At 44.9% G+C, this 27,500-nt stretch overlaps 1 protein-coding gene across 1 annotated transcript in view; it reads right to left on the reverse strand.

The window, feature by feature from the left end:
* eys (eyes shut homolog) overlaps positions 1-27,500 on the reverse strand; it is a 364,937-nt gene that overhangs the window by 58,223 nt on the left and 279,214 nt on the right. The window contains exons 41-42 of the mRNA XM_063191194.1: positions 14,518-14,638; positions 8,794-9,017 (exon numbers count right to left, since the gene is read on the reverse strand). Coding sequence (XP_063047264.1) covers positions 8,794-9,017; positions 14,518-14,638 — 345 coding nt within the window. The remainder of the gene's footprint in view (positions 1-8,793; positions 9,018-14,517; positions 14,639-27,500) is intronic.

A 27,500-nucleotide genomic window follows, 5' to 3' on the forward strand; every position in this document is an offset into this window, starting at 1 on the left:
TCCTATTATATCAAATAAAGTCGAAAAAGACCCCCCCAAAAAATAAAAAAATAAAAATAAAAACCAAAGGCAAAAAAATGAACCTGCCACACGCAGTCCTGACAGTGCCACAGTGTGTTACGTAAAAGCGTATTAAGTGTGGAAAGAGAAATTAGCTCAATAATTCATTGTGCCAGACAGCTTGTTCAGGCACAAGTTAAACTGACAAGAGTTATCATGTGGCAAGGCCTTTAATTATTTAGGCCAATCTCATATTAAACAGTCTTAAAAATGTATGTTCTGAATGATTCATAAAGCTGTGCATGCTCATTTTCCATTCGCCACATTGTACAAGGCAACAAGCAAAAAAAAAAGTCATCACGTTCCCACTTTACATAACATTTCAGCTACACTGAGCATTGTCATTGCTATCATTGTGTGTGTGTGTGAGTGTATACGTGTGTGTGTGTGTGTGTGTGTGTGTGTGTGTGTGTGTGTGTGTGTGTGTGTGTGTGTGTGTGTGTGTGTGTGTGTGTGTGTGTGTGTGAGAGTGTGTAGTGTGTGGGTGTGTATGAGTGAGTGAGTAGTGAGAGAGAGAGAGAGAGAGAGAGAGAGAGAGAGAGAGAGAGAGAGAGAGAGAGAGAGAGAGAGTGTGTGTGTGTGTGTGTGTGGCTTTTTTGTGAATGAAAGAGTGAGTGAGTGAGTAAGTTTGTGTGACAGAGCATGAGCGAGTGTGAGTGGGTAGTCTAGGCCTGCCAACACATGCAGACACACACCTCCACTGGCCCTTCATCCTTCATCTGCACAGCAATTAGCCTTGCCATCACTGAGGTTGAACACAGACAAGCAGAGAGAGAGAGAGAGAGAGAGAGAGAGAGAGAGAGAGAGCGAGAGGGGGGGGGAGGGCCAGAAAGCCAAGCTAATTCTGGTGAGGCTCTACTATGGTTTAACAACAAGGCATCATTTTACGCCAGAGTGCACTCTATATGACCATGAATGTAATTACAAGCACATACACTTCCATTACTGTTCCATGACAACATCTTGAAATATTCAACGACTCCCTCAACTTGCATGTCTTCATACAGCAGCAGGGGCGGTCCTAGTGGCAGGCCGACCGAACCATTGCCCGGGCGTCATCGCAAACATACGGCCCCATTGGGAAAATCGCTATGAACATGTTAAAATAGTTATAAACATATTAAAGATCGTTTGAAAGTGTTATTTCTACACATTATCACATTGTTACAATAAAAAGATTACTATTGGTGGTTTTTGTCAGTTATTATAGGAGGAGTCATTTCCCGGCCGGGGCGCAACTCATTGTAGGTCCGTCACTGAACAGTGGGCTACTTTTAGAATACATTCACTCAGACCAGATTGTGCTTACACTTAATTTTACAGTTTTTGTTATAGAGCATCTACATGTATGAAAGTGTATGTGGCAAATCTTGCAACAGCCCTCGCACCAACCTCCCCTGTACTGTATGGACATAGTAACACTCTGTTATCCATTTTCAACAGCTTGCCTTCAAGAGTCCTTAGCAATGACCACAAACATTACATTACGGTATATTACATTACACTTAACAGCCATTTTGTATCCAAACCCACTTATATTACATATTACAGGGTTTTGGTTAAAGTCCCTGTAGATACGTAGATTGCTCAAGGGCACTTCCGCCATGGAGGAAGGGAGGGATTGGTAAGACACGTACAGTAAATACAGATATACAAATATTTGGATCACACATTAGGTGTGCAAACACCATAAGAGATTGTCAGTGTTTGCATTATACTAGTTTTACACATTACTGTGCATTTGATTTTTTTTTATTTTCGATCGAATCGATCAAACAGACATATGGACTTGACGGCTACAGAACAATGTAGTCGGAATGTCTTGCAGTGCCTCCAAACTCACTGTAATGAGGAATACATTTCAGATGAGCATCGTTTGACCACTGTAGCGTATAAGGGAGACCCAGGTGTGATGATCAAAGTCAAGGAGGCAAAGTGGACAAGGTGACGTAGTCGGTAATTTGTAAAGAACAAGCATGTGACCTAATCACAGAAGCGCTTCAGGTACCCGGCAAATGAATGCCTATAGGCTAAATGATTATTACTCTGCAATCCTGCTATTCACACGGTGCACAACCTGCACACGCAGTGGCCAAACAAAGGCGGTAAATTGCAGCCAACAAGTGATGGAGGGACATCATCAGAGAAACGCTCCATGAAAAATTGATGTCAGCAGGTTAAGCGCACATTGATCTATAATCCTGCGGTAGCGACCGCTACAGGGTTAAGAAGGGCACATGCCATGCCATGATGTAGATTGCTCAAGATCATCAGATGCTCCTGTTGCATGATGGGAAGGTCACAGTGGCTTAACATTGTCAACTAATATTATTATATTACGAATGACTGCACTGACTCATAATAACACACTGGAACTTTTTCGGCCTCACAGTGCCGTCTTCTTGTTTGGTCTTTGAGATACTTTCTTGAGTGTGTGCTTGTGCCATAATGTGGTTAATAGACAGTGTGAATAATAGCAGACTGATGCGCATGATTCACGGTTTTCAGGGTTGGATGTGGGTGGGGGTCAGCGGCATAATAGTGTTTCTCAATGGGGGCTGTACAGCTCCCTAGGAGATGTTGGGGAGCTGTAGGGGGACCTTGAGAAGTATACAGCTGAGAAAGGGCGGTGGGGGCATTAGTCTATTATATTTTTTAATACTAAGGGTTGCGTTGGCAGGCTTATGAGGTCAAGATGGGTTTGGGAGGCTTATGATGAGGTTCAAGGGGCATTTATTCAAAAAAAGCTTAGGGAACCACTGCTATATAATAAATAATCTGAAATTCTGGGAAATCAAATGTACTTGTACACAAAGAGTTATGAGTTATACACCACGGGGCTTAGTGTTGACGTTGGCCTCTTACGGAAGCTGCCTGCAGGGCTTGAATGATGTAAATGGCCCCCAACAACGTTCCTAATAGAAGTTCAAACTAATGGTAAAACTTAAATCTGCTTTCCTTTCTTGTTGGAACAAGGAAGCGTTGATTGCAAGAGGACAAAAGAAGGCAGCCTTTGTGCGTTTAAGCCCATGGTTTAGTGCACCTTTGTTCTTTTTTAAGCGGCGTTATATTCAACTCGTTCAACTCTGCGTTGCAAAGTGGAAGAAATAAAGTTGAATGTAGTGTGAGCCAACTTAATCTCTTGCACTTTGTAGTTCAGTTTTTTTTAAATTAAATATCTCTGTCAGTGTTTCACAAACCGACCCTTTCAACATCTATCACATTTGGTATCAAGCACTGTCAAAACAGTCATTCTATAAACAACTGTTGACACACATTCAGTGACAATTCCGCCACGATAAGAGACTGTAGTGAAGCGGCGAAATGAAGAGGGAATTCTGACGGGTTTATTCATATGTCCCACTTGTCAGTATTAAATACTGATAGCGCTGTCTAGCCGGCAACAGTAAATGCAGCTTCTTTATTACTTTTTAAAAAAGAAATATGGGAAGACATTGAGCTTGCATATTGATGTATATTAGATGGCGATTATTCTTTTGGTATTTTTTTTTGTGTACCGAAGGGGTGTGGATAGAAGCGACTATTAGTGTCTGTCCTAATCAACATCTAAACCTTGTCAAGCTGTAAGTTTGTCATGATTTAAAAATTACAGTCGTTATGTTTTTTTTCTGTTTTTGCTCTACTCATGAATTATAGTGAGTGCAAAACATTTAAGTCAGAAAGGCACTACATTGAATAAATATTTGTGATATGCCTAACAGTGCAAATACTGAATAACGCATTTACAATGCACAAACATGCACACGTATATGCACACACATACAGTACATGTACACACAAAAGAAGAAACACATGCACACATGCACATTCGCAAGCAAGCACGCACACACACACACAAATCCTCTCTCACACACACACACATATCCTCTCACACACACACACACATCCTCTCACACACACACACACACACACACACACACACACACACACACACACACACACACACACACACACACACACACACACACACACACACACACACACACACACACACTATTCTGTTTATACTGTTTACACGTACAGTATGTGTGTACTTAAGAGATAGCCTCAAATGTCACTGGCACAACAACACTGATGCATAGATTGTAGTGAATCATCTTTAAATCTTGAGCTGAATATATGAAGCTTTAGGGCACCGGTGTGTTAGACATGAACTACACAAGTCACAAACTACAAATGAAGAGCGATGCTCCCACACAGAGAGGCAGTGACAGGCAATTATTTTAATATACAAGGTTGTTGTCTTCGGAGACCTTCAATGGATTATTAAAAAAAAAAAAACACACACACATTGGTCATTGTGGACTGACGTGATGTTTATTAAATAAATTGTATGTGGCATGGACAATATGCAAGAGTTCTTTCCCAATGAATTTTGATTTGTTAATTCTGTGTTGAATTTGTCATGCATACTAATGTGTTCGCAAAATGTCCAGAGTGTAGTGGTCAAACACGCGCACGCAGGCACTCACACACACACGCACGCACGCACGCACGCACGCACGCACGCACGCACACACAAACACACACACACACACACACACACACACACACACACACACACACACCAAAATGTATCTGTCCCACAGCTACAAAAAATATATATTTTCTGACAGGATCTGGCGAATTAGCTCTTCAATTGACTTAATTAGGGTATGCGACCTTAATGCAAGAGGCTGCTTTTAAAGAGAGCTAAAATGCGGCAGAAATTGGTCTTCTTTTTTAAATCATTCACTCCAATACAGTGAACTTTTGTCTGTTGCACACAAAAGGATACGAATGTGGTTGTGAAATTCATCTTTCATTAGCTTTTTTAAAGATGTATGTTATAAAAGCCTGGCCGTTTGAAGCACACGGGGAAGAGGAAACATATTCCAAGGTAATGCACGACTAATGGCTTTTGATTCTCTTACTTTGCTAAATTGATTAACCGTAATGGACTTCTTACAGAGGGCCGAGGACATTAAGACTAATTGTGTCGTGCCGAAATAGACAATTTCCGGCTTGGGAGGAACGGCGGCGTCGATTCATCACCTTCATCATCACACGCGAGCACATCCTCATCAAACCACCAGGTTAACGGGACAAATTGGATTGAGTGCCAGTGAAGTAATCACAGATCTCAAGGATAGCTCACACACGATGTCCGGTGTCCCTCCGTATTACGCTGGTGAAGCACCTCCCGTTGTCCGTTTGTCTGTGGGTGCATTCCAATATGCTACCTTGCGCCCTCCACTTGTGCTTGAGGCTTGTTTGCTCCACCTCTGTGGAGAAAACATTTAAGTTTCCTCGCTGTCAGCCTAGCCAAAACAATTTTTGGGGGACTATTCTTTATCCACCATCCAGCTTGCAAATGAGAAAATGACTTTACAATTGAGCTTTTGCTAGATATTGAGATATAATGCTGTTGTCGGTGATGTCATCATGACATATTACTTCCTGGTACGAGGCGACAAGCACAAGTGGAGGACGCAAGGTCGCATATTGGAACGCACTCTGTGTGTCATTTATGGGGCTTCCTGGATTATCAGCCATTTATCTTTCTCACGCTGCAATGTGAAGGCTGTTTCAGGAAAATTGCTCTTGCCCAGTTGTAACCCCATGTAGTGGATGTTGTGGTGTGCCATTTCGGTGACCTGCTGTTCACAGCCTCTCGAGCGTTTGCTATGTTGTTCACTGTCGAGCTCCAGTGCCACACTTACCTTTGCCTTTGGGGTCCCTCATTTTCAGTAAAGGCACACTAAAGGCAACAACTGAATTTTTGGTAGCTGTATTTTAGGAATTGAACCGGGGTTGCAGGCGTAGTAACCCAGTGCCCTACTCCACTGTCCTGTCAGAATTGATGGCAAAAAAGCTCTAAAAATATTTTTTAAAAGACGTGTTGAAAAATGAAATGAAGTGGTACTGGTGAAGTGTTGTTGCCGGGCAGTCATCTTTCTGGGCAGGTCTCTTGAGCGCTATCATTGCTTGCATCTTTGTACAATGCACTTTCATAAATGTAATATTGGAATTACATGTGTGTCCTGTCCAAATATGATTTAATGAATCTGTTTGTTTTGAGGCGTGTGCTGAATTTTAAAGATGTTTTTAAAGATGTTTTTCATTACAAGTTTCTTAAATTCAATTATTGCACAAGTCAGAGGACAAATACTCCAGATGCATACATACAGTATAAAGATTTGCCATTATTCTGTATGTCTAGTTTGAGGAGTTTGGTACAGTAAAGGTGTCCCTGATGGATAACTGAGGGGCCACAGGTTCAATCCCTCCGTTCCCCGTCCTTAAAGCAGTACTGTACCATTTCTGGAAATTAATGGAATGAGTTTCTGTGAGTGGCGCTCATGGCGGCGGTAGCCACTTAACCTTAATTTCCGCCTGGGGATTAATACCAGTTACTCTACTCTAGTTGCTCTACTCTAAATGCGACGTATTCAATGTCATTATGGTGTTCAGCTGAGAATAGGAGCATGAAACCATTTATTGTACTAAAATTCCAATTTCCTTTGTTGATATGTACAATAATGAATGGGTAACATGACTATGCAAAAGGAAAGGGGAAAGAGTGCTGGCCCTCTCATCAACCCCCGGAAGTACGTGCACTCTACTTAACCCTGTGCTAATTTACTAAAAAAGATAACCCCATTTGGCCTTTACACCTATTGTTATTTCCTGTGCACTTTGTATCTACAAGTGTTGTACGGTATGATTATGTCCTCAATTGTACTTCGCTTTGGATAAAAGCATCTGCCAAATGTAAGGTAAAAGGGTAACCCTGGGGTGAAATCCATTAACTCATTTAACTCATTACAGGCTACTGTATGTTGTTTGACCTTTGGTGCCTGGAGAGACACATATACGCTGCATTCAGGCTCTTGAGATTTTAGCTTTTTTAATAAAAATCTGGGTATGTTACAGCTGAATGAACACATTCTAATGCAAGATGAGGGTCTTAGGGTTTAAATGCAACTTATTTCATGCTTTATGTGCATCGGAGGCTAAGATATTTAGGTTTTTATAGGCTGAGGGCAACTTTCCCAACAAAGGCTTAGAAATTCAGCAGGCGTTTTTTGCAGGTGCTTTAGGCACCAATGGGTTAAAGGTGTGATGATTATTACCTGGCAGCATAGTGCACTCATGTATACTGTACTATCTAAATCACTAAAGAGAAGGAGGTGGTTATGGTAAGGCCCATATGCGCCGACCAGGCATGTCTAAATAACACCCATCAAAGATGTGACGTTACAGTGTTTAAGGAATCAATCAGCATACTGTACCGGAAGCAACATGGTCTGGTCTAACTTAAAGCAACACTGCGCCATTTCTGGAAATAAGCTCATGTTACAGCTGCATACAGTAGAGTAGAGGAGGCATGTAGTATAAGCAGGGTGCGATTTGTAGGGGGGATAGGGGGGATTGTCCCCCCTTCTGGTCTTGATATCGACACTTTTTCTACATGATTGTATCACAGTTCAATGTAATATCATTGATATTGCTTACAATCTGAAACATATCCCCCCTTCTGGTTTTCCGACAAATCACACCCTGAGTATAAGCATAGTCCTCCTACTGTACTTAACACAGGTGAGTATGAGCTCCGCATACAGTACCTGTCACAGATGAGTATAAGCCAGTGGTGAAAGTACTTGTAGACCAGTGCAGAATTAAAAAAAAAAATTATAAAATGAAGAGAATAGCTCAAAGTTAGGCTACCTGAAATAGTCATGCAGCGATATAGATCTGTATTGCACATGATTATTTTGTTATGTCTATGTCCATACTGTCTTATGTCCATGTATGAGTACTGTCTATGTCTACACTGTCTATGTCCTTACCTAGATTAGTCTATGTCTGCATGGGAAAGCAAGAAACGTAATTTCAAATTCTTTGTATGACCAGTGCATGTAAAGAAATTGACAATAAAACCAACTTGACTTGACTTGACTTGACTTGTTAGCGCTCTTTCTGATGTTGGGCGGTTGGTAGGAAGAATATCCTCGAAAAACAGCACCAGTAACACCGGTAAGACATGAAAACTACTTTAGTCCCTGGTATAAGCTATGCATACAGTAGAGTAGAGGAGGCAATGTAGAGTATAAGCGTAGTGCCCCTACTTAACACAGGCGAGTATGAGCTCTGCATACAGTACCTGTCAAAGATAGAGTAGAGTAGAGGAGGCATGTATATAGTAGTACCAGAGATTCTTTAAGTATAGAGATATGCCAACATAATAGGTTTCTATGGGCACCTAACGTGACCAGGTTCCGGTCTGCCTAAAGGGGCGTGTCATAATGCTCCTAGCATTGAATAGAACAGTCCTCAGGTCTGCCTAGGTCTGCCTAAAGGGGGATTTCCCCCCCAATAATAGAACCCGGAAACAATGGGCCAATGGAACCTCTCTCTCTACTCTCTCTGGTCTGGTAGTACTGTACAGTATGAGTTAGGGCTGTAAATCACAGCTTCCATGACGATATGATTCCATATTGATTTCTTAAGGCACAATGCCCCACGATGCAATACAATTCAATTAGATTCGATTTTTTTCCCAATGACTTTTCCACTTCTATTATTTTACACAATTAACAGCTAGGGCATTGGGCAGGGGCCAGCGCTTCGATTATTTTCGATACTTAAGAATGCCCCACGATGCGATGCGATTCGATTCAATTATGGATGATTATGTACACCCCTAGTAACGCAGCGCAGTCCTCCTACCTGATGCAGGTGCCCCCGTTGCGGCAGGGCCGGTGTTGGCAGGCGGACGCGGTGGGGCAGTTGAGGACGTTCTGGCCGCGCAGGGCCTCTGCGGCGACGCTCAGCTCGCGGCTGTTGATCTGCAGCTCCCGCACGCAGCCCGTGAAGCCCGCCAGCACCCCCGCCCCCGCATGCAGCTCCGACGGGGACGGAACGCCGCCCAGGAACGTCGGCCCCAAGGACACCTGGGAGGTTTGGTATAGTGCACATACACACACATGCACGCATGCATATGCACGCACACAAGCGCACGCACACACACACACAAGCGCACACACACACACACACACACACACACACACACACACACACACACACACACACACACACACACACACACACACACACACACACACACACACACACACACACACACAAAATGTATAAATAAATGCACATAGACTTATACAAATGCATACAGACACACATACACACATCAAACAAGCATATACACATATTACCACACGCATTATAAACCACACAATCAAAGACACGCATACACACAAATGTATAGACACATCAAAGAGGAATACACAAACACGTATAGTGTAAACACATCCTCACACACACACACGATCAAACAACCACATACAGCTGTACACATCCATGAACCACGCGCACATGGACATTCAAACACATACATACAGACCAGAACCCATACTGTATACACAGACACTCACATCAAACAAGCGTACATACACAAGCCTGCATCACACTGACAAAACAAAAAAAGCATATATGCAAATGAACATTTTCACACACAGACACCCACACAGACACACAGACACAAGCCCACACACACACACTTGCAAGAATGCATATACCACAGGTACTGTAGGCAGACTATTATATTTTCAAGTATTTTCATGTAGACACTGATAATAATAAAAACAATACAAAAATAAGATATATTCTATAATGTAAAACTGACAAACAGACAAACAAAAAAATATTCTTACAGTAAACACAGGAACATTAGACAGTACAGATTACTGAGATCAAAGAGAAAATGTCTGTAAAAATGTGTGATTCATGTTAAACATTTTTTTTACATTTACTTTCTTTCCCCATGTCCATTTAGAGGCACCGTAGAGATCCTGTGACACAGGCCCAGAGTAAACGGTAGTGAATGGCAGTACAGGGCAGTCATGGGTGAGCGGTTAGGGCGTCAGACTTGCATCCCAGAGGTTGCCGGTTCGACTCCCGACCCGCCAGGTTGGTGGGGGGAGTAATCAACCAGTGCTCTCCCCCATCCTCCTCCATGACTGAGGTACCCTGAGCATGGTACCGTCCCATTGCACTGCTCCCCATGGGGCGCCACTGAGGGCTGCCCCCTTGCACGGGTGAGGCATAAATGCAATTTCGTTGTGTGCAGTGTGCAGTGTTCACTTGTGTGCTGTGGAGTGCTGTGTCACAATGACAATGGGAGTTGGAGTTTCCCAATGGGCTTTCACTTTCACTTACAGCAAAGAACTAAATGGCAGTACAGGACAGCACTAAATGGGATGCTGGCGGGGGGGTGGGGGGTGTTGGGGGGGGGGGGGGGGGGGGGGGCGGGTGGGTGGGTTGGCGCAAAGGGGTCACTTGTCCCGGGTCCAGGGAGGATGGGGCCTCAGAAATGGGGCCTCATTACATTGCATGTGTTAAGTGAGGGGGCCCTTCACATGACTTTTGTCCTGGGCCCGGCAAAAGCTGTCAGCGGCCCTGACTGCATGGCGCGGCGCGGCACGGTGTGATTGAGCCACATGTCTATGGCTCCAGTCCTGCACATTACTCCCCTTCATCCATATTCTATGCGATAACTAGGGAGCCTAATGCGCTTTCAATCGTGCAGCGACTCCATTTTTATCTGGGAGCAGGGGCTGTCTGATGGGGTGGAAATGGCTCCAATCGCCAACCACTCCCTCTATCGGATCTCCATCAATGACGCTCAATCTTCTCCTAGTCCATTTCTCAGGCAGGCGAAACCAGGGTGACACCACCGCATGTACGGTACTGCCGCTGTCCGCCTCAGCCATAGTCTCCCTACCATATAGACTATGCTGTTTACTGCCTGGGATGTCAGTAAGGGTGACTGGCTGTTGACTGAATGCAACTTACGGAATGAGTCATTCGTTTTGTACAGTGAGTCTGTGGGTTTGCTTGTGAGGTTTCCTTGACGTCACAGACATAGAGGGAGAAAGAGATTGTGGTCTCGTAGCGGGAATGGGAAACAGAGGGGCCGGATAGAAATGCTCACAAATGGATACGGCTTGGGAGATCTTGGGGGAAAAGAAAACAGCGTGGGCTTTAAAACGTAAACAACCACACTGCCAAAAAATGGAGTAAAATAAAAACAGTTGTCAATGCCACAACAGGCACACAGGGTTAAATACTTAGCTAGTTTAGCTTGAGGATAATGCTGGCTAGTAATTATAGGGATTCAGTCTGTGCTACTAGAAGATGTGGTAATCCTCATGGGAGTTCTTCTCTCAGTACAAAGCAGCTAGCTGTACTGTTTAATTATAGCCACTCCTCACTACAAGACAATATTCCATTCCATCACATTACACTTATGCCTCTTTTCCACTGCCGCTTTTCTGGTAGGCCTGAAGCTTGACACAGTGCAACTCGCATGCCACTTTTTGCTTTTTTGATTCCGCACGGCACAGCTCAATCAGAGGGCAAAAAGTGGCAGCCGAGTCGCACTGTAGGCCTACCAGAAAACCGTCAGTGGAAACGAGGCATTAGCTGACGCTTTTATCCAAAGTGATTTATAGCTATGTACAGGGTGTGTTACAGTCCCTGGAGCAGTATGGGATTAGGTGCCTTGCTCAAGGGCACTTCAGCCATGGAGTGAGATAAGGGAGTGGAAGGGTGGGATTCGAACCGGCAACCCTCTGATCTAAAACCCATGTCCTTCACCACTAGACCATGGCTGCCCCAGAGCTGCTATTCCACATGGTAAATAATGCAGTGTTAATTCAACACTTGACTTCACATCTCCTAGAGTGCATTTAGTCCCAGAGTACCCTCTAAGTTAGTGTTTCTCAACAACGGGGGCGCTACAGCCCCCCAGGGAGCATTTGGGAGTCCTAGGGGGGCGTTGGGAAGTATACAGCTGAGTAGGGCGGGGCTTAGTTCCCATTTGTGGCATTAGTCCACTTCCTTTTTTCAATATTAAGGGGGGGGGGGGGGTTGTCAGGTTTATCATGAGGTCAAAGAGGGCGCTGGGAGGCTTATGATGAGGTCAAGGGGGTGTTTGCTCAAAAAAGGTTGAGAACCACTACTCTAAGGGGTGGAATTGACACTGTATTTTTTACAGTTCACTGACTGGGAACAGATTGTGTTTTTTTATATATAATTAAGATGAATGGGGCTTGGTAGCCTGAGAGATTGAGACAGTCTGTATGGCTCTGTATATGGCCACATAGTGATTTAAACTCTATAGCTTTAATTGTGAATTCAAACATTTGTTGCAAGACCACAAACAAATTCAGCAATTCAATGCTCAATGCACAGTACATATGGAAATTACATTGCATGTCTAAATGATAAATGGACTGCATTTACATAGCGCCTTTCAACTCCTAGCATTCAAAGCACTTTACATTGTATGCCTAACATTCACCTACACACCGGTGGCAGTGGCTGCCACACAGGGTACAACCCTGCCACCAGGAGGAACTTGGGGTAAAGAATCTTGCTCAAGGCCACATCGATGGGGTCAGGCCGAACGGGGCGCGAACCCACCACCTTCTGGTTGCCGAACAGGCTCCTCTTTACCACCTGAGCTACCAAAGACCGTCTAACACTCTACAGCAGCTTGGCATACATGCTAAAAGAGGAGAACATACAGGTACAGTGAAATAACAGTGGTGTGCAACAACATACACATATCTCATCTAACAAGCACCACTCTCTCACAGCATACCATATCCTTTATATTAAAGAGGAAGGTTGCCTGTCCTGTTCAAAATGACATTATTGCAGCAGGTTTCGTGCTTCAGGTTAATAATGGCCAATAGAATTGCACATTATTACATTTAGTCATTCATATTGGTAAGCAAGGACACCACCAGAGGACACCAAAGACGTTTTAGTCCAAGACTAATACAATACATAATGTAACTGTCCTTTCAATGACCGGCTATAATGTGTTTATTCATGTATCAATATGTTTATTTATGTTCCGTCATTCATCCTTTATTCAAATGCTTTCAAACCCAGCTGTCCTCATCACAGTCCATAATAAATCTTCTGTTATGTAACAGACCAAGGCTATGTATATATGTACGTAAGTAGTATGTATTATTAAGTCCACGTCCACTATGATCCACTGCGTCGGCTGTGCATTAAAACGTGTCTTGCATATTTTGCAGAGTCCCTGCCGTTGGCGGTGGAAGTGGGGGCCGTGACATTGTTTGACTGAGTGTTCCCTTTTGTCTGCCCGCTACTTTGCATGTTAGGTCATTAGGTAATGAGTGCAATCCCACGGCCCGGCCATTTTGCCCTTTAATTGGAAGCATTAAACAGTCTCTTTTTTACGAGCCAGCCAGCCAGTCAGCCAGCACAGCCAGCCAGCCAGTCAGCCATTCCCTGGTCGTGTGATCACGAGCCGGACAGAAACTTCTGCACTGGCCCCCTTATATACACTACACAGACCTGCTCCCATAACCGTCATCCACACTCGGCCCGTTATTTCTCTGATATTCCACTTGAAAGCGTCTGATTGTATCTGCAGTAGAAAGGGGCCTGTAGTGAAGTTCCTTGTAATTAGGATCAGTAGGATGAGCCAATTATTTTCTTTGAGCGGAAATGGGGTTGTTGTGGTGGTGGGGTGGGGCGGTGTGTGGTGTGTGAGGGCGGGGTTGGGGGGTGTTGTGTTGGGGGGGTGGGGGGTGGAGTGGGGAGAGAAATCATCATCAGGCTTTGCGATCCTGCGAGGACACATTAATTTCAATTTACAATTATTGTTAGCGTCCTCCGTGGCGCAGGCGTTACGTGGGCTCCTTCCTTGTTATGGAAATTAATGGCATGTTCAAATAAATAGCACGTGTGTTAGATCAAAATAAGCCAAAGTCTCTCGCTCTCTCCCCCGTGAATCCACAGTGGCGCAGCAGTAGCTATCTGTGTGTTGTGTGTTGTGTGTTGTGTGTTGTGTGTTGTGTGCTGTGTGCGGCGCAGCAGCGAGCGAGCTGTCTGTTGTGTATTGCGTATTGTGCGTTGTGTGTTGTGTGCGAATGCTCAGCCACTACGGCTGACAATTACTTGGTGCTCAGTGGAGGGAGCAGTTACACCCCTCCAGGACGCGTGCCTCTTTATGTGTCCTCTGAGCCAATTCTCTGGCGCAGCCTCCCATCTCCCTCTCCCACAGCCCCATGCCCACACCCACACCCCTCTGCCTCTCCCTCTCGCCCCATCCCCATCCCCATCCCCAGCCGCTTCATCTCCCACCATACACGCAGGCTGGCACGCACGCATGCGCACACACACACACACACACACACACACACACACACACAGACACACACACACATACACAGAAGACTCTGACATGTGCCACAGTGCCGTGGAGACACTCGGCACAGCAGAGAAAGAGAAAGCCAATGCAGTGTGAAGACGCCCTGCGCGCGGAAGAGATCCCCATTCAGATTACTGTGTTGTACATAGGGTTGTGTGGGGGGGAGGGGTGGGCCCTCTTACCTCCGACACTGGGTGGCCCAGCAACTCTCTCTGCTGGCTGGCGGTTCCATTATCCACGGCCACCTCGATCATACACAGGCCCGCACCCGCACCCGCACCGCGCCTGACTGGCAGCTGATAGCTGTGAGGACGGAGGGAGGGGAAGAGAGGGAGAGAGAGAGAGAGGGGAGAGGGAGAGGGAGAGAGGGAGAGATACAGAGAGGGAGAGAGAGAGAGAGAGAGGGAGAGAGAGAGGGAGAGAGAGAGAGAGAGAGAGAGAGAGAGAGAGGGAGAGGGAGAGAGAGAGGGAGAGAGAGAGAGAGAGGGAGAGGGGAGAGGGAGAGAGGGAGAGATGCAGGGAGGTAGCGAAGGACAGATGTAGGGAGGGAGAAAAGGCAGAGGAAGGAAGTAGAGACACAGAGAGATGGACGGAGGGATAGAGAGGGCGGACAGGAGGCAGGAGGGAGAGAGGGATAGAGGTACAGTGGGAGGGAGAGATACAGAGAGGGAGGGAAGGGCAGATGCAGGGAGTGAGAATAGGCAGAGGAATGGAAGAAGGGACACACGGAGGGAGGAATGGAGGGAGAGAAGGATGGGGTATAGAGGGAGGGAGAGATACAGAGAGGGAAAATAGGAAGGGGGTGGAACGAGGGACACAGAGAGGGAGGGAGGGAGGGAGAGAGGGAGGAAGAAGGAGAAAGGAGGAAGGGAGAAAGGGAGGAGGGAGAGGAGGACAGATGTAGGAAGACAGGGAAAGAGAGAGATGCAGGGAGGGAGAGAGAGAAGCAGGGAAGGAGGGAGAAGGAACAAGAAGGAAGAAAGAGTGAGAGAGAGGAAGAGGGCGGATGGTGGCAGGAGAGAGGGAGTACAGAGGGAGAGAGAGAATGCATTAGAACATTTGGCATTTCACAATGAATCCGTTAAAGCATGAAACTAATGCTGGTCTGGCGAGGAGGGCATAGAGTATCAGTGGCAGGGATGGCAGTGCATGTATCATAGACCAGTGGTTTTCAAAGTGGGAGCTGGGGACCCCAGGTGGCGTGAATAGGTGTCAGGGGGGCCGTGGCAAGTTCAAGTCAAGTCAAGTCAAGTCAAGTTGGTTTTATTGTCAATTTCTTTACATGCACTGGTCATACAAAGAATTGAAATTACGTTTCTTACTTTCCCATGCAGACATAGACATAGACTTTAGGTGTGGACATAGACAATTAGACATAGACAGTACACATACATTACACCTAGAGTAGGAAGTTGGAAGAGAAGGTATAGCAAAACAAAATAAATAACTGAATAAGTAATGTTCCCCAAAATGAACAAAATTAAGCTAAACAATATTCTCATTATTTTAGAACTGCATTATAATAATCTACCGCATCTCTGAATATACATACTAATATTATTGTTATTTGATATATCCCAATGGGGCACTGACACACACAAGTAGATAGACTATGGTTGTGAAAGGGGGGAGCACAGAAATATAGTGTAGTACGACGGGGGCTTTGGCTGGAATCTAGTGATATGTAGTTCTGCGTTAGTTCTGCCAGGAAGACTCAAGTCGCGTGTGCATTTTGCAGAGCCAGTCAGCGGCCACCATATCCTTTATAGTGACGTGTCTAACTCTCCTTTCTTGCTGGTCAAGGTACGGCCGGTCCGAAATCTCCTCCTCCATCCCCACCACCACCAGTTTGGTCCAGTCTACCTGTCCGGGGGGTTAAAGGTCCAGTTCCTGCTGCACGGCTACGGCAGGCCCTACTGGATCCGCTGACGCAAGACCCGGGCGGATGATTGGACCTTCACCAAAGACTGTTTACCTTCTGCCAATTCCATTGTCAAATATGTTAACATGAAATCATTTAAAACTAATTCCTCTCTCTGAGTCTTAATGGCTGAAATACTTGGGGGCCTTGTCATGGTGAAGTTTGAGAACCTCTGCCCTAGACTACACAATCCACACAGTCACGGTGCATTCACTGGGAGATTGCCACTCTCCGCCGTTTTCACCAGCATGCTGACAGGGTATTAACAAAGCCGAGGTTGCATCTGAGAGATATTGCACATGCGTGGCCATTTATGGACAATCCTACCATCTGTCGATGATTAAAGGCGAGGCGGGCTTTGGATGGAATGAGTCTCATGTCGAAGGCCCTAATTCTGAGATACAGGCCAATAACACAAAAAATTAATTGAAAACAATATTTTTTGATCTCATGGAAGGAAAGATATTTGTGTGTCATCTGTCCTATAGCCTATAACCAATGCACATAAAGTATAGCACAAATATAGTGATCTACATAGTAAAAAGTACACACACACGCACACACGCACGCACGCACGCACGCACGCACGCACACACACACACACACACACACACACACACACACACACACACACACACACACACACACTTCTTCTTCTTCTATTCATATGGGCCTATTATATTTATTTATTCTATTACATATAATATTCATATAAAAGTACGATTTTTTCAATTGGCATCACTGGGAGGCATCTCAACAAATCAGGTCAAGAACGCCTTATAGAGCAGAAGTCATGCGGTGCATGTGTACACTACAGTATATTCACACACAGGGCCGGATTAAGATGGCCCGGGGCCCCCAGGCTACAGGTTGCTGTGGGGCCCCTCTAGAAGGAAAATTTTGCATCACAATTGCATAGGCAGTGTCATTATTATGGGCTTGGAATTAAGGATATGTCTGCCAACTATGAAGAGTAATATTAATTAGATTTAAAACTGTACTTGACACTATTCATTTTAAATTACTCATCACAATTCTTCATTCTTTTTACTTGTGGCCAAGTGGGGGCCCCTCTGCAGGTGGGGGCCCCTAGGCTTAAGCCATATCTAGCCTGTGCATTAAATCCGGTCCTGTTCACACATGCTTGGCTTATGATGCCTCCCATGGGATTGTGCAGTGCCTGTGGGGATCAACACAATGTATTTAGCATTCCTTTTGCCCCGCAGTACACCACTGTACGCATTACTTATCAAGGTTGAGGTGTACATTTTTGTGTGAAATAGTGTGTTTTCCTCAGCTGGATGACTGGGGTTAAGGCTGGAGTGTGGCTGCTGCAGGCAAGGTGTGTGTACATTTTGTGCACGAATGTGTTGCCGACCGTGCATATTTATTTCAAGTCCATTTTGTGCACGGCAGCTCACTTGAACACAAGATGACGTGATATATTGACACAAGTAGGGGCGACCTTTCTCACAAGCTTCCATAGGTAAGTGATGTTGAGGTCACCGTAGAGTCAAACAATGATGGAAAATGTTGAGAAGAGTCTACACCCCCTTGACCTCATCACAAGCATGCCAACACTCGCCTTACAGAGCGAATACACCGGCCGCAACAAGATCAAGCGAAAGCGAATCGCTGGACTGTGTAGCAAGAAGAGCGATGCGAGCGATAGAAGCGACAGAGTACGTCCGTTAAAAGCAGAATGCAAGCATTCCAACATTCCCATTGGCTGTGGCGGCTGTCACCGAACCACATCATAGCTAATTTGCATAATATTCACTCAAGTTCAACTACAAACTGTCACTGGAGTCGCACGAATCGCCTCTAGTCGCCAGACTCACTTTTGTCATGCAACTCAATACAAAGTCAATTACTTCCATCACTGGAATCGCTCATGTTTGCTTGCGCTTGGTCTATTTGTGCCAAAAAGGACTAATGCCCCCCAATGTCAACTAAACACCCCACTTCTCAGCTGTATCCTTCTCAACGCCCCCCCCCCTAGGGAATATAGGGCCCCCATTGAGAAACCCTTCCATAGATGATACCTCTACAGCAAGTATGAACACAATATTTTATGTGTTCATATTAAGGTCACAAACTAGCACATGCCAGCCTTTAGGGTAAAGTGTAAAGGGTTTGGCGTGATGCAAGGAGGCCAAGCTCTTGTCCTATGGGTTGCGGATGTGCACCGCCTGGCTTCCCTGAACAGCTGTATAATATTTCAAAGAGGGCCTCTGATGTCTGTGGTGCTGGCTTCCATTGTGTAGTAGTATGCCTCTGTAGTGATGACAGGTAGAGGCGGACTTTCCATTAGGTAAACCTTGGCTATTACCTAGGGCCCTAACCAAATACAGTATGTCCTCCACAGGGCCCCCCCAACTGTAACATCATTCATCGTAAACACACGAAAAAAGGCTTGATCTTAATTTGTCACTTATGTAAAGTAATCGAAGATACAGTATACCGTATATGAGACAAAACACAAAAATAGCACCAAAACTCTGAATATTTTTGTCTATATAATGACTTTTGAAGGCCTCATGTTTATATTTCGCCTAGGGCCCCTAAATGGCTAGATCTGCCCCTGATGACAGGAGCCTGGATGAGGAATGTACACCTCTCTGGCTTGGACTAACAACAGCACATCACATGGCAAGGACAGAATTAAAAAAATAGAAATAAATTCTCAGCTACCCTAGTGGGGGGAGGTGCAATATTCACCACACGTGATAAATGTCTATTTATGCGGTCATTCAGAGGACTCGGCAGAAGCATAGACAAGACAGGTCAGCTGCACTGTTTTACAGTGCAGATATATGGCTTTCTCATAAATCCCCACAGTGTTATGTCAGATGTCTGTGTGGTTGTTGCTTATGATCAAGACTGACACAGCAACCGAGAAGCATTCACTAAAACCTTATGCTGAGGGAGAACAAAGTGCTGCCAACCGGTAAAATATTATAAAGGGCTTGACATTGGCACCAGCCAACCGGCCAAATGCGGGTAAAAATCACCTGTGGTTAGTAATCATCTTAGTGTCACTAGCCACTTTGGCAGGTAATATTTTATTCTCAGCAGGTAGTTTTTTTTAAACTTTTGGGTATCACATATGTATCTCAGAACAGTATGGCAAGCGGCTCTGGAAAAAAAAGCCAGTAGACACATTGGCTGGTGACCAAAAAAAGTAGATGTGGAGCCCCAAATAATTCATTTGGTCATAATACGTTTCTAGTCATGACTAGGAAGTATTACATTGCATTGAATTACATTCCAGGTCATCTTAGCCAGTCATATTAGATATACAGTCTCACACCCAATCCATCAGTGTACAGTATGACACTTTGACCACATACTGTGCAACAGTGAAGGGCAAATGTCAAAATTATGGTTTATAACTGTAGAAGGTCGCCGTCTCAACATTCACTTTACTCAGTTTAGACGCATGTACTCTGTGGATTCCTCACTGTGAGTATTGGATGAACACCTGGCTCGACGAATAAAACATAAATACTCAAAGGAATGTGATTTTGGACTGTGAACTCCAAATCCAATCTAACACAAAAGGAAAACAAAATCAACAGGCCTTATGTCATGTGCAAATCCACAAAAAGCAAACCAGTTTGAAACTGTGTGGTCGCCATACGCGGCTAAAAAACATACAATTAACATGAGCCTAAAGTAGTGTAGTCGTCCTTGACATAATCTGCAGTACTCAGTCGACTGACTTCTTCCTTGAAAAAAAAAAAAAAACAAACAACAAAAAACCCCACCAGACAGCAGCATCTGACAGCAGCATCTGACTTCCTCTGCAGCGAGGCGAGCGAGGATAGGACCACGTACGCTACGCGGCATGTGGTGTGAGGCACACTGTGCAAGGCCGCCCTGTAATTGCCTAATGTAGTTCGCTCCTCTTGCCTCTTTGCCTTGGATAATGAGTGCTTCGGCTCGGCGAGCTCTGTGGGACGGCACATCAGGTGCAACATTTTCCTCGCCACTGACTCCTGCCAGCCTGCGCGGCAGTGCGCGCGCTATATCTGTCTCGCGGCCCGAGATCACTTGGAACACAGAAGGTCGCCCGGGGTCTGGCTAGCTTGCTTTCGCTGATTATTATTGCAGAAAGTTTTCTCCAAACACGTACTGTATGTCTTTCATATCATGGCCTTGCTTTGGGAAGTTGAAAATCAAGAGTTTACTTTAGCACATGTACGAAATGGTGGAGATTTTGTGCCGTGGACTTTCCATTTCTGTGTTTCATCTGTAATATTTCCATCGAGATATTTCATATTAAACAGAGCTCTTCAAAAGATCTATCGTGTAGTAGCATTTCCTCTACATGTTCATGTGTGAGTGTCTATATCTCTCTATCTGAGAGAGCTGCCTGATATTACTTTAAATCCGCTGCATGTCAGACTTTGCTTTCGGCAAGGTCAGCCTTGCTGCTTTGGCAGAGGAAAGCTCAGATTTCACCCCAGGATAAAGCTAAACAGCCCTGACCCCCACCCCCCCATCCACCATCCACCATCCCTTTGTCTTGGCACTGCTCTGCTTTTTAGAGTCTCACCTCTGACACTTTGCTAATACCGCCGTTTACATCACTCAGCATGAACTGCATGCAAAACAAGCATTTGGAGGCGGTGGGAGGATGGTTTTGTGGTCTGGCTCTATGTGGACAGGAGCATATCATGTGGCCTTTGGGCGAGATGCTGGGCAATATTGAGCTATCAAAAAAAAACCCTATTCTAATTCTGATAAATATTTCAAAGCGGCTTTCAAATTGAGAAAAAAATGCGTAAAAAAGAAGACATTAAACAGCCTTGAGGCAAATCTGGGGGAGAAGAGGCGCTTTGCTTTGGCACAGGTCATTGCCAAGAGGAGGCAGCATCCAGACGACTATGCCTGGATCCATTTCTCATTGTGAAAGTGTCTTCACAGCGGGCACTGTGCAAGCCTCCGCAAATCCACACAGACAGGCAGGCAGGCGCGTGCATAGCGCTTTAATGGGACCCCCGTTGGGCTGCTTACGTTCATTCATTACGCTGAATCTTTTAGACCTCAATCCTCACAATGTTATAGTCGCTATTATAAACCCATCACAGTCTTTAAACTTCCACAAACTGTAATCGCCCTCCAATAAAGAAATACTCTGCATGAATGCACTGAACACACAGTGAAACAACCCATCTGATGAGTTAATAATCATCTTATTTCAAATATCTAAGTGGTGTACAATACAGCATATTGTTTCAGGAAGAAACAAGTGACATCATTACACAGCAACAGTGTAACTTGAGGTCTGTCCTCAACCCTGTGATGTAAGATGGACTGGGATGAAAAAATTGCAGGGCCTTTGCGTAAGTCATCATAAGGGCTTACATTCGTCAGTGGTCATTGTGCCAACAAAATGAGCAAGAGTCACATCAGAAGGCAAGGCTATGACACAACCACTCCTACAACAACCACATAATATTGCGTGCTAGAAAAGTGCAAGTTTCTGTCAGTAACTGAAAACGGCAACATGACACTTTGATATTTTTAGCCTTGACCTATCATGCTAACTTCTTCAAAGGGCAACCCACTGAGCAATCCCACCTGACGCACAAGAGAAGCGTCACTCCATATAATGTTAAACTACAACAAATAGAAGCATCATTCCCTATTCACCACACAGCTGACATGCAACTCCCCCACATGCACTCACAATGGCCTACTGCTCAACGGTTTTTATTCATTTATTATTTATTTCATCCTCTTTGTATGCACATATGTATTTCATTGTATCCTTTTTAAACTATTTTATGCTTCTCTTTTTGTACCCATTTATCTATTTTACTATTACAAAACTTTTCTTTGCTTTCCCCCCCTATTTCTGATGTGATGTATAAATTCTTTTTTTTCTGCTTTTGTATTGCTCTGATTGATTATCTTAATGTGAAGTGGCCTTGAGTATTTTGAAAGGCACTTAAAATAAAATGCATTATCATATGAAGTGATATTACGGTAAAGCCCAATAACAAACTGAAGAGCATTTCTACTCAATTTCAAACCTGAATTTGAACTAATCGTAGCCCCATAATGCAAGTCGTTCCACCAGAGGAATGGTGCAATAGTACAGTACTGCATTAGTATGACTTAACACAGGGGCTTTAGTAATGCACTACGATTTGGTCACTGGCATTCTGGTAACGGCAAATTTTACAATTTTTTTGTCTTTTTCAATTTTATTTTTGATAGGACAGTGTGAGAGGAGGACAGGAAACGAATTGGGAGAGAGATGGGGAGGGATCGGCAAAGGACCCGGACCGGGAATCGAACCAGGGTCAGCTGCATGGTAGACGAGTGCTCTACCGGTTGGTCACTGAAGGGCTGGTAATGGCAAATTTACAACACAAATTTAGTAAGCAACTCAACTGAACAACAGTCATCAACTCAACTCGAGCCTTCACAGCGTTCTCAAACAGCACACAAGGCATATCACCAAAAAATTGCAGTGGCTACCACAATAAGCCAGAGAAAGCCGTCTGTTGCTGTAGACACAGTACATAATAAAACAGAGGATTGTTTTCATTTAATACAAGCTCCTGCACCTAAAAAAAGTAAGAAAAGTAATATATTAGTGTGCGAGTGTTGTTCGTGGCATGGGTGGTTTGCTTTCTCTGCCATCATCATTATTATTCTTTTTCAAAGAGCTGCGCAGGCTGTTACAATAACCAATGGAAACAATAGTGTGCAGCACTACTGATAATGTCTGCATACATTTCATTTCGCTAACTCACTGCCTCATTAAGTCCTTGTCAGTAACTCCCGACTCCATTTCTTAATTGTCTTGTCTTACTTTGAAAGGCTTTGATGCACATCTTTTCTTTTCTTTTCTCTCTCTCTCTCTCTCTCTCTCTCTCTCTCTCTCTCTCTCTCTCTCTCTCTCTCTCTCTCTCTCTCTCTCTCTCTCTCTCTCTCTCACTCTCTCTCTGTTGCATTTTCGCCTTTTTAATGAGCTATTACAACGCCTCTATTGTTGGAGAACAGGGGACATCTTCAAACCCTCTATTTCGGTTGTGTGTGTGTGTGTGTGTGTGTGTGTGTGTGTGTGTGTGTGTGTGTGTGTGTGTGTGTGTGTGTGTGTGTGTGTGTGTGTGTGAGTGAGACAGAGGATGGAGAGAGGGAGCGAGGAAACGGGTGAGAAAGAGAGAGAAAGAGAAAGCAGAAGAGAAAGATGATGAGAGAGAGAGAGTGGGAGTGAATGAGGTAGTGAAAGAGGGCACAAGAGAGACACAAAAGAGGATGGAAAGAGAGAGGGGGGGCAACAAACAGAGCAAGCAAGAGGCAGACAGAGAGATAGAATGTGTGAGATCGAGAAGAAGAGTACAACAGAGGGCTAAGGATTGCAAAAAACAAACACATCCTCAACTGCTCACTCAATCCTGCCTCTTCTCCTCTACTCCAATGTCTGCTATCTCTCTCTCTCTCTCTCTCTCTCTCTCTCTCTCTCTCTCTCTCTCTCTCTCTCTCTCTCTCTCTCTCTCTCTCTCTCTCTCTCTCTCTCTCTCTCATGGAGAGCACAATGGGTCTCCTCTCCTCTGCTATACTTTCCTCTCCTCTCCTCTGACTCATCTCCTCTCCTCCTCCTCCTCCTCTATCCCTGCGCCTCGTCTCTCCTCTTCTCTCCTCCCCTTTCTCTCCTCTCCTCTCCTCTCTTCTCCTCTACATCGCTCCTCTCCTCTTTCTCTCTCTCTCCTCTCCTCCTCCTCCTCCTCCTCCTCCTCCTCCTCCTCCTCCTCCTCTCTCCCTGCGCCTCGTCTCTCCTCTCCTCTCCTCCCCTTTCTTCTCCTCTAAATCGCTCCTCTCCTCCCCTTTCTCTCCTCTCCTCTCCTCTCCTCTCCTCTTCTGCTCTGCTCTCCTCTCCTCTCCTCCCCTCTCCTCTCCTCTTCTCCTCTGCTCTCCTCTGGACGCCAGATGCAGAGCAATCAGGGCAATCACCCTCATGCTAATTTGAAACCGCCTTATGGGACCCCTCCCTCAAGGCAATCAGGGCCCACATCTTCAGGTACCACTAATTACAGGTTGGCCATGTTCTCCAGGCACCACCGCATACAGATTGGCAAATTAATAGAGACCCAACACCCCCTAACCTCTCACATTCACACACACGCACACGCACACTTGCACACACACATACACACACACACACACACACACACACACACACACACACACACACACACACACACACACACACACACACACACACACACACACACACACACACACACACACCCACGTGCATGCATGCACACACACACACACACACACATACAGCAAACAATAGAGCCCAGCATTCACACACACACACATGCATGAATGCACACGTGCACACACGCGCACACACACACACACACATACAGCACATAATAGAGCCCAACATCCATACACACACACACATTCATATGCATGCCCGTACACATACACAGACATACAATACAGCCCATATACACAAAAAAACGTATGCACACACACACGCACACTGTTTTTTCAGGTAATGATACACACTTGAGAATACATCATCTTCAATTGAGTGCACTGTTTGTCTTTTTTGTTGTCGTTGTTGGTTTTGCTTTTGGAGGACAATGTCACTCTCTCAACCTTGTTCTGGAGCAGTAATTATATCCCCAACATTGTTACTGCCCTTCCCTTTCTAGGCTTCAAAAATAGCCCGTCTGTAAAGGGTATCGTGTCAAGACAGACATCTATAATATAAAAGTGGAAAAGGCACAGGGCTCAGGGGCCGCAATGAAAACCTCTTTTTTTTCTATTTTGTCCTCCTGCAGAGTCTTACCGGGCGAATAGACCGGCCGCGACTTCTGTGCAGCAAGAGCAATACGAGTGATTGAAGCGACTAGAATATGTCAGATAAAAGCAGAATGCAAGCATTCCAACAATCTCATTGGCTGTGGCGGCTGTCGCCAAACCGCGTCATAGCTGATTTGCATAATATTCCCAGGAGTTCAACTACAAACTGTCGCTCGCATCGCGCGAATCACCTCTAGTCTCTCGAGTCGCTTTTGTCACGCGACTCAACACAAAGTCAATTACTTTTTACCACAGACTTTTACTTTCTGTCTTTCAAGAGTCGAAGTTTGTCACCCTGGTTCAACAGAACAAGCTGTGGTAGCACACATGGAACAGTCTGGGCACTGATATATTACACCATATACAGTAGCTATGGTCTTCACCTCATGTGCCCTGGAGTGTAGCAAAGGGGAGATGAGTTGCCCCACCAAGACGCGAACCTGGACCCTCTGAAGTAGGGTAGACTGAGTACAGTTGGGTACACTTTTATTTTTGTCCTTTTCCACGCAGAAATTAAGACTATTAAAAGGTCATAAAAAGAAAGTTGTTTTGGACAGAACATATTTTCAGGATGTGGGCAAATATATAATCAAGGAATTATATCTCTAGGATGTTTAATATTTATGTATTTAATTAAAAAAATTTTTGCACTTTTGTCCCAACTGTACCCTAGCTAAAAAACGGTGGGGTACAGTTGAGACATAGCAGAGTACAGTTGAGACACCATTCTAATCAATGGGAGGTAATAGCCATGGGAGCTAATAGCATGGCTGATAGCAAAATACTGTACTCAACTGTACCTGTTGGCATCTTTACATTGGTTTTACACAGTGAAATTAGCACTACAGGCTAGCGTCTAAACTGTCCCCTTCCGGCCAGATCACACATTGATAAAGATTTTAAAATGGTTTTAACTGTAATGATGTCAGGAAACATGTCTGCTTTTACAGAACATATCATGGCAATCATGTAGCTTATATCAAGAGGATAACTACTGGTCATTACAGTAGATATTCATTGTTGAAGGACAAGAAGTAAATCTGACCTGTCGAATATCTTTGGATCTGCATTCTGTGCTGGTTTCAAATTTCCCATGATCTAAGAGGATATCGATGTGCATGTCCACAGCAAAAATTAGATCAGAGTTACGTTGTTACCCAGAGATATTTGGTTTGACTCAACTGTACCCTGTACTCAACTGTACTCAGTCTACCCTACCATACTGGGGCTTTGACTGCTACACCAAAGAGCCAGGCTCATTGGCGTGACAAGTCAGAGCACACACACAACCCTAGTGATGGCCACTACATCACAATGCCTTCCCCTTTGGGAAGCAGACCCAGACGCCTCACACACTCTTGGTGTCCCTCATGCCCATACCCACAACACTTCTCCCTTTCCAGGATGCCCCACAATCCATCCTGGGGTCCCTCGTATGGCTCACATATCTGGGTGCACCTCTGATGACCTCACAGCTAGTCATCCTACTTCTGACACCATTTGTAGCAAAGGTAGAGTTGTCCCGCCAGGACTCGACCCCCAACCTTCTGGGGCACCATACTCAGACTCTGACCACTAAACCAAAGAGCCAGGCTCGTTGGCGTGACAGTCAGAGTGCACACACAACCCTAGTGACGGCCACTCCATCACATGGTGAATGCTGCCTTATGACAGACGTGCCATGGCAGACTAATGAGTGATTTGGGGAGGTCTCAGAGTTAATTTTGCAGTGCTATTTCAGCGTTATTGGTATGGTCACATTCAATGAGTGTTGAATTAACACCGCAAAATCAATCCATTCGATTTTGCAGTGCTAATTCAGTCTTAATTTAATTTAACAAAGTTAAATTTAACAAACGGGACCATAGCAGCTCAGACCACCGAGACATGACATATTGTTCAACTTAAAATGTCACTGAGTCGGCCCTACCGTGGCGCCAGTGGTAGGGCACGCGTTTGCTAGGCGGCCGACCCGGGTTCGATTCCCAGTCCGTGTCCTTTGCCAGCCCTTCCCCGTCTCTCTCTCCCAACTCGCTTCTGTCATCATCTGCACTGTACGGTCATGAATAAAGTCAGAAAGACCAAAAAAATATCTTTGAAGGAAAAATGTCAGTGAGTCAAAGTAATTTACAAAATATAAATATCGTGAATACAGCAATTTACAAAATATAATTGTTGACATGTGTACCTTTTTCAGTCTTTATTATTTTTTCAATGGGAAAGTAGAGGAGAGACAGAAAGCGAGTTGGGAGAGAGAGACAGGGAAGGATCGGCAAAAGACCCAGGCCGGAATCGAACCCAGGTCACCGGCATAGCGGTCCAGTGCCCAGCCGTTAGAGCCACGGCTGGGCCATTGACATGTGTACCTTAAGTGGAAATGATGATATGTGTCATGAGATT

Source organism: Engraulis encrasicolus, chromosome 24, assembly GCF_034702125.1.
Source record: "Engraulis encrasicolus isolate BLACKSEA-1 chromosome 24, IST_EnEncr_1.0, whole genome shotgun sequence".
Lineage (NCBI taxonomy): Eukaryota > Metazoa > Chordata > Actinopteri > Clupeiformes > Engraulidae > Engraulis > Engraulis encrasicolus.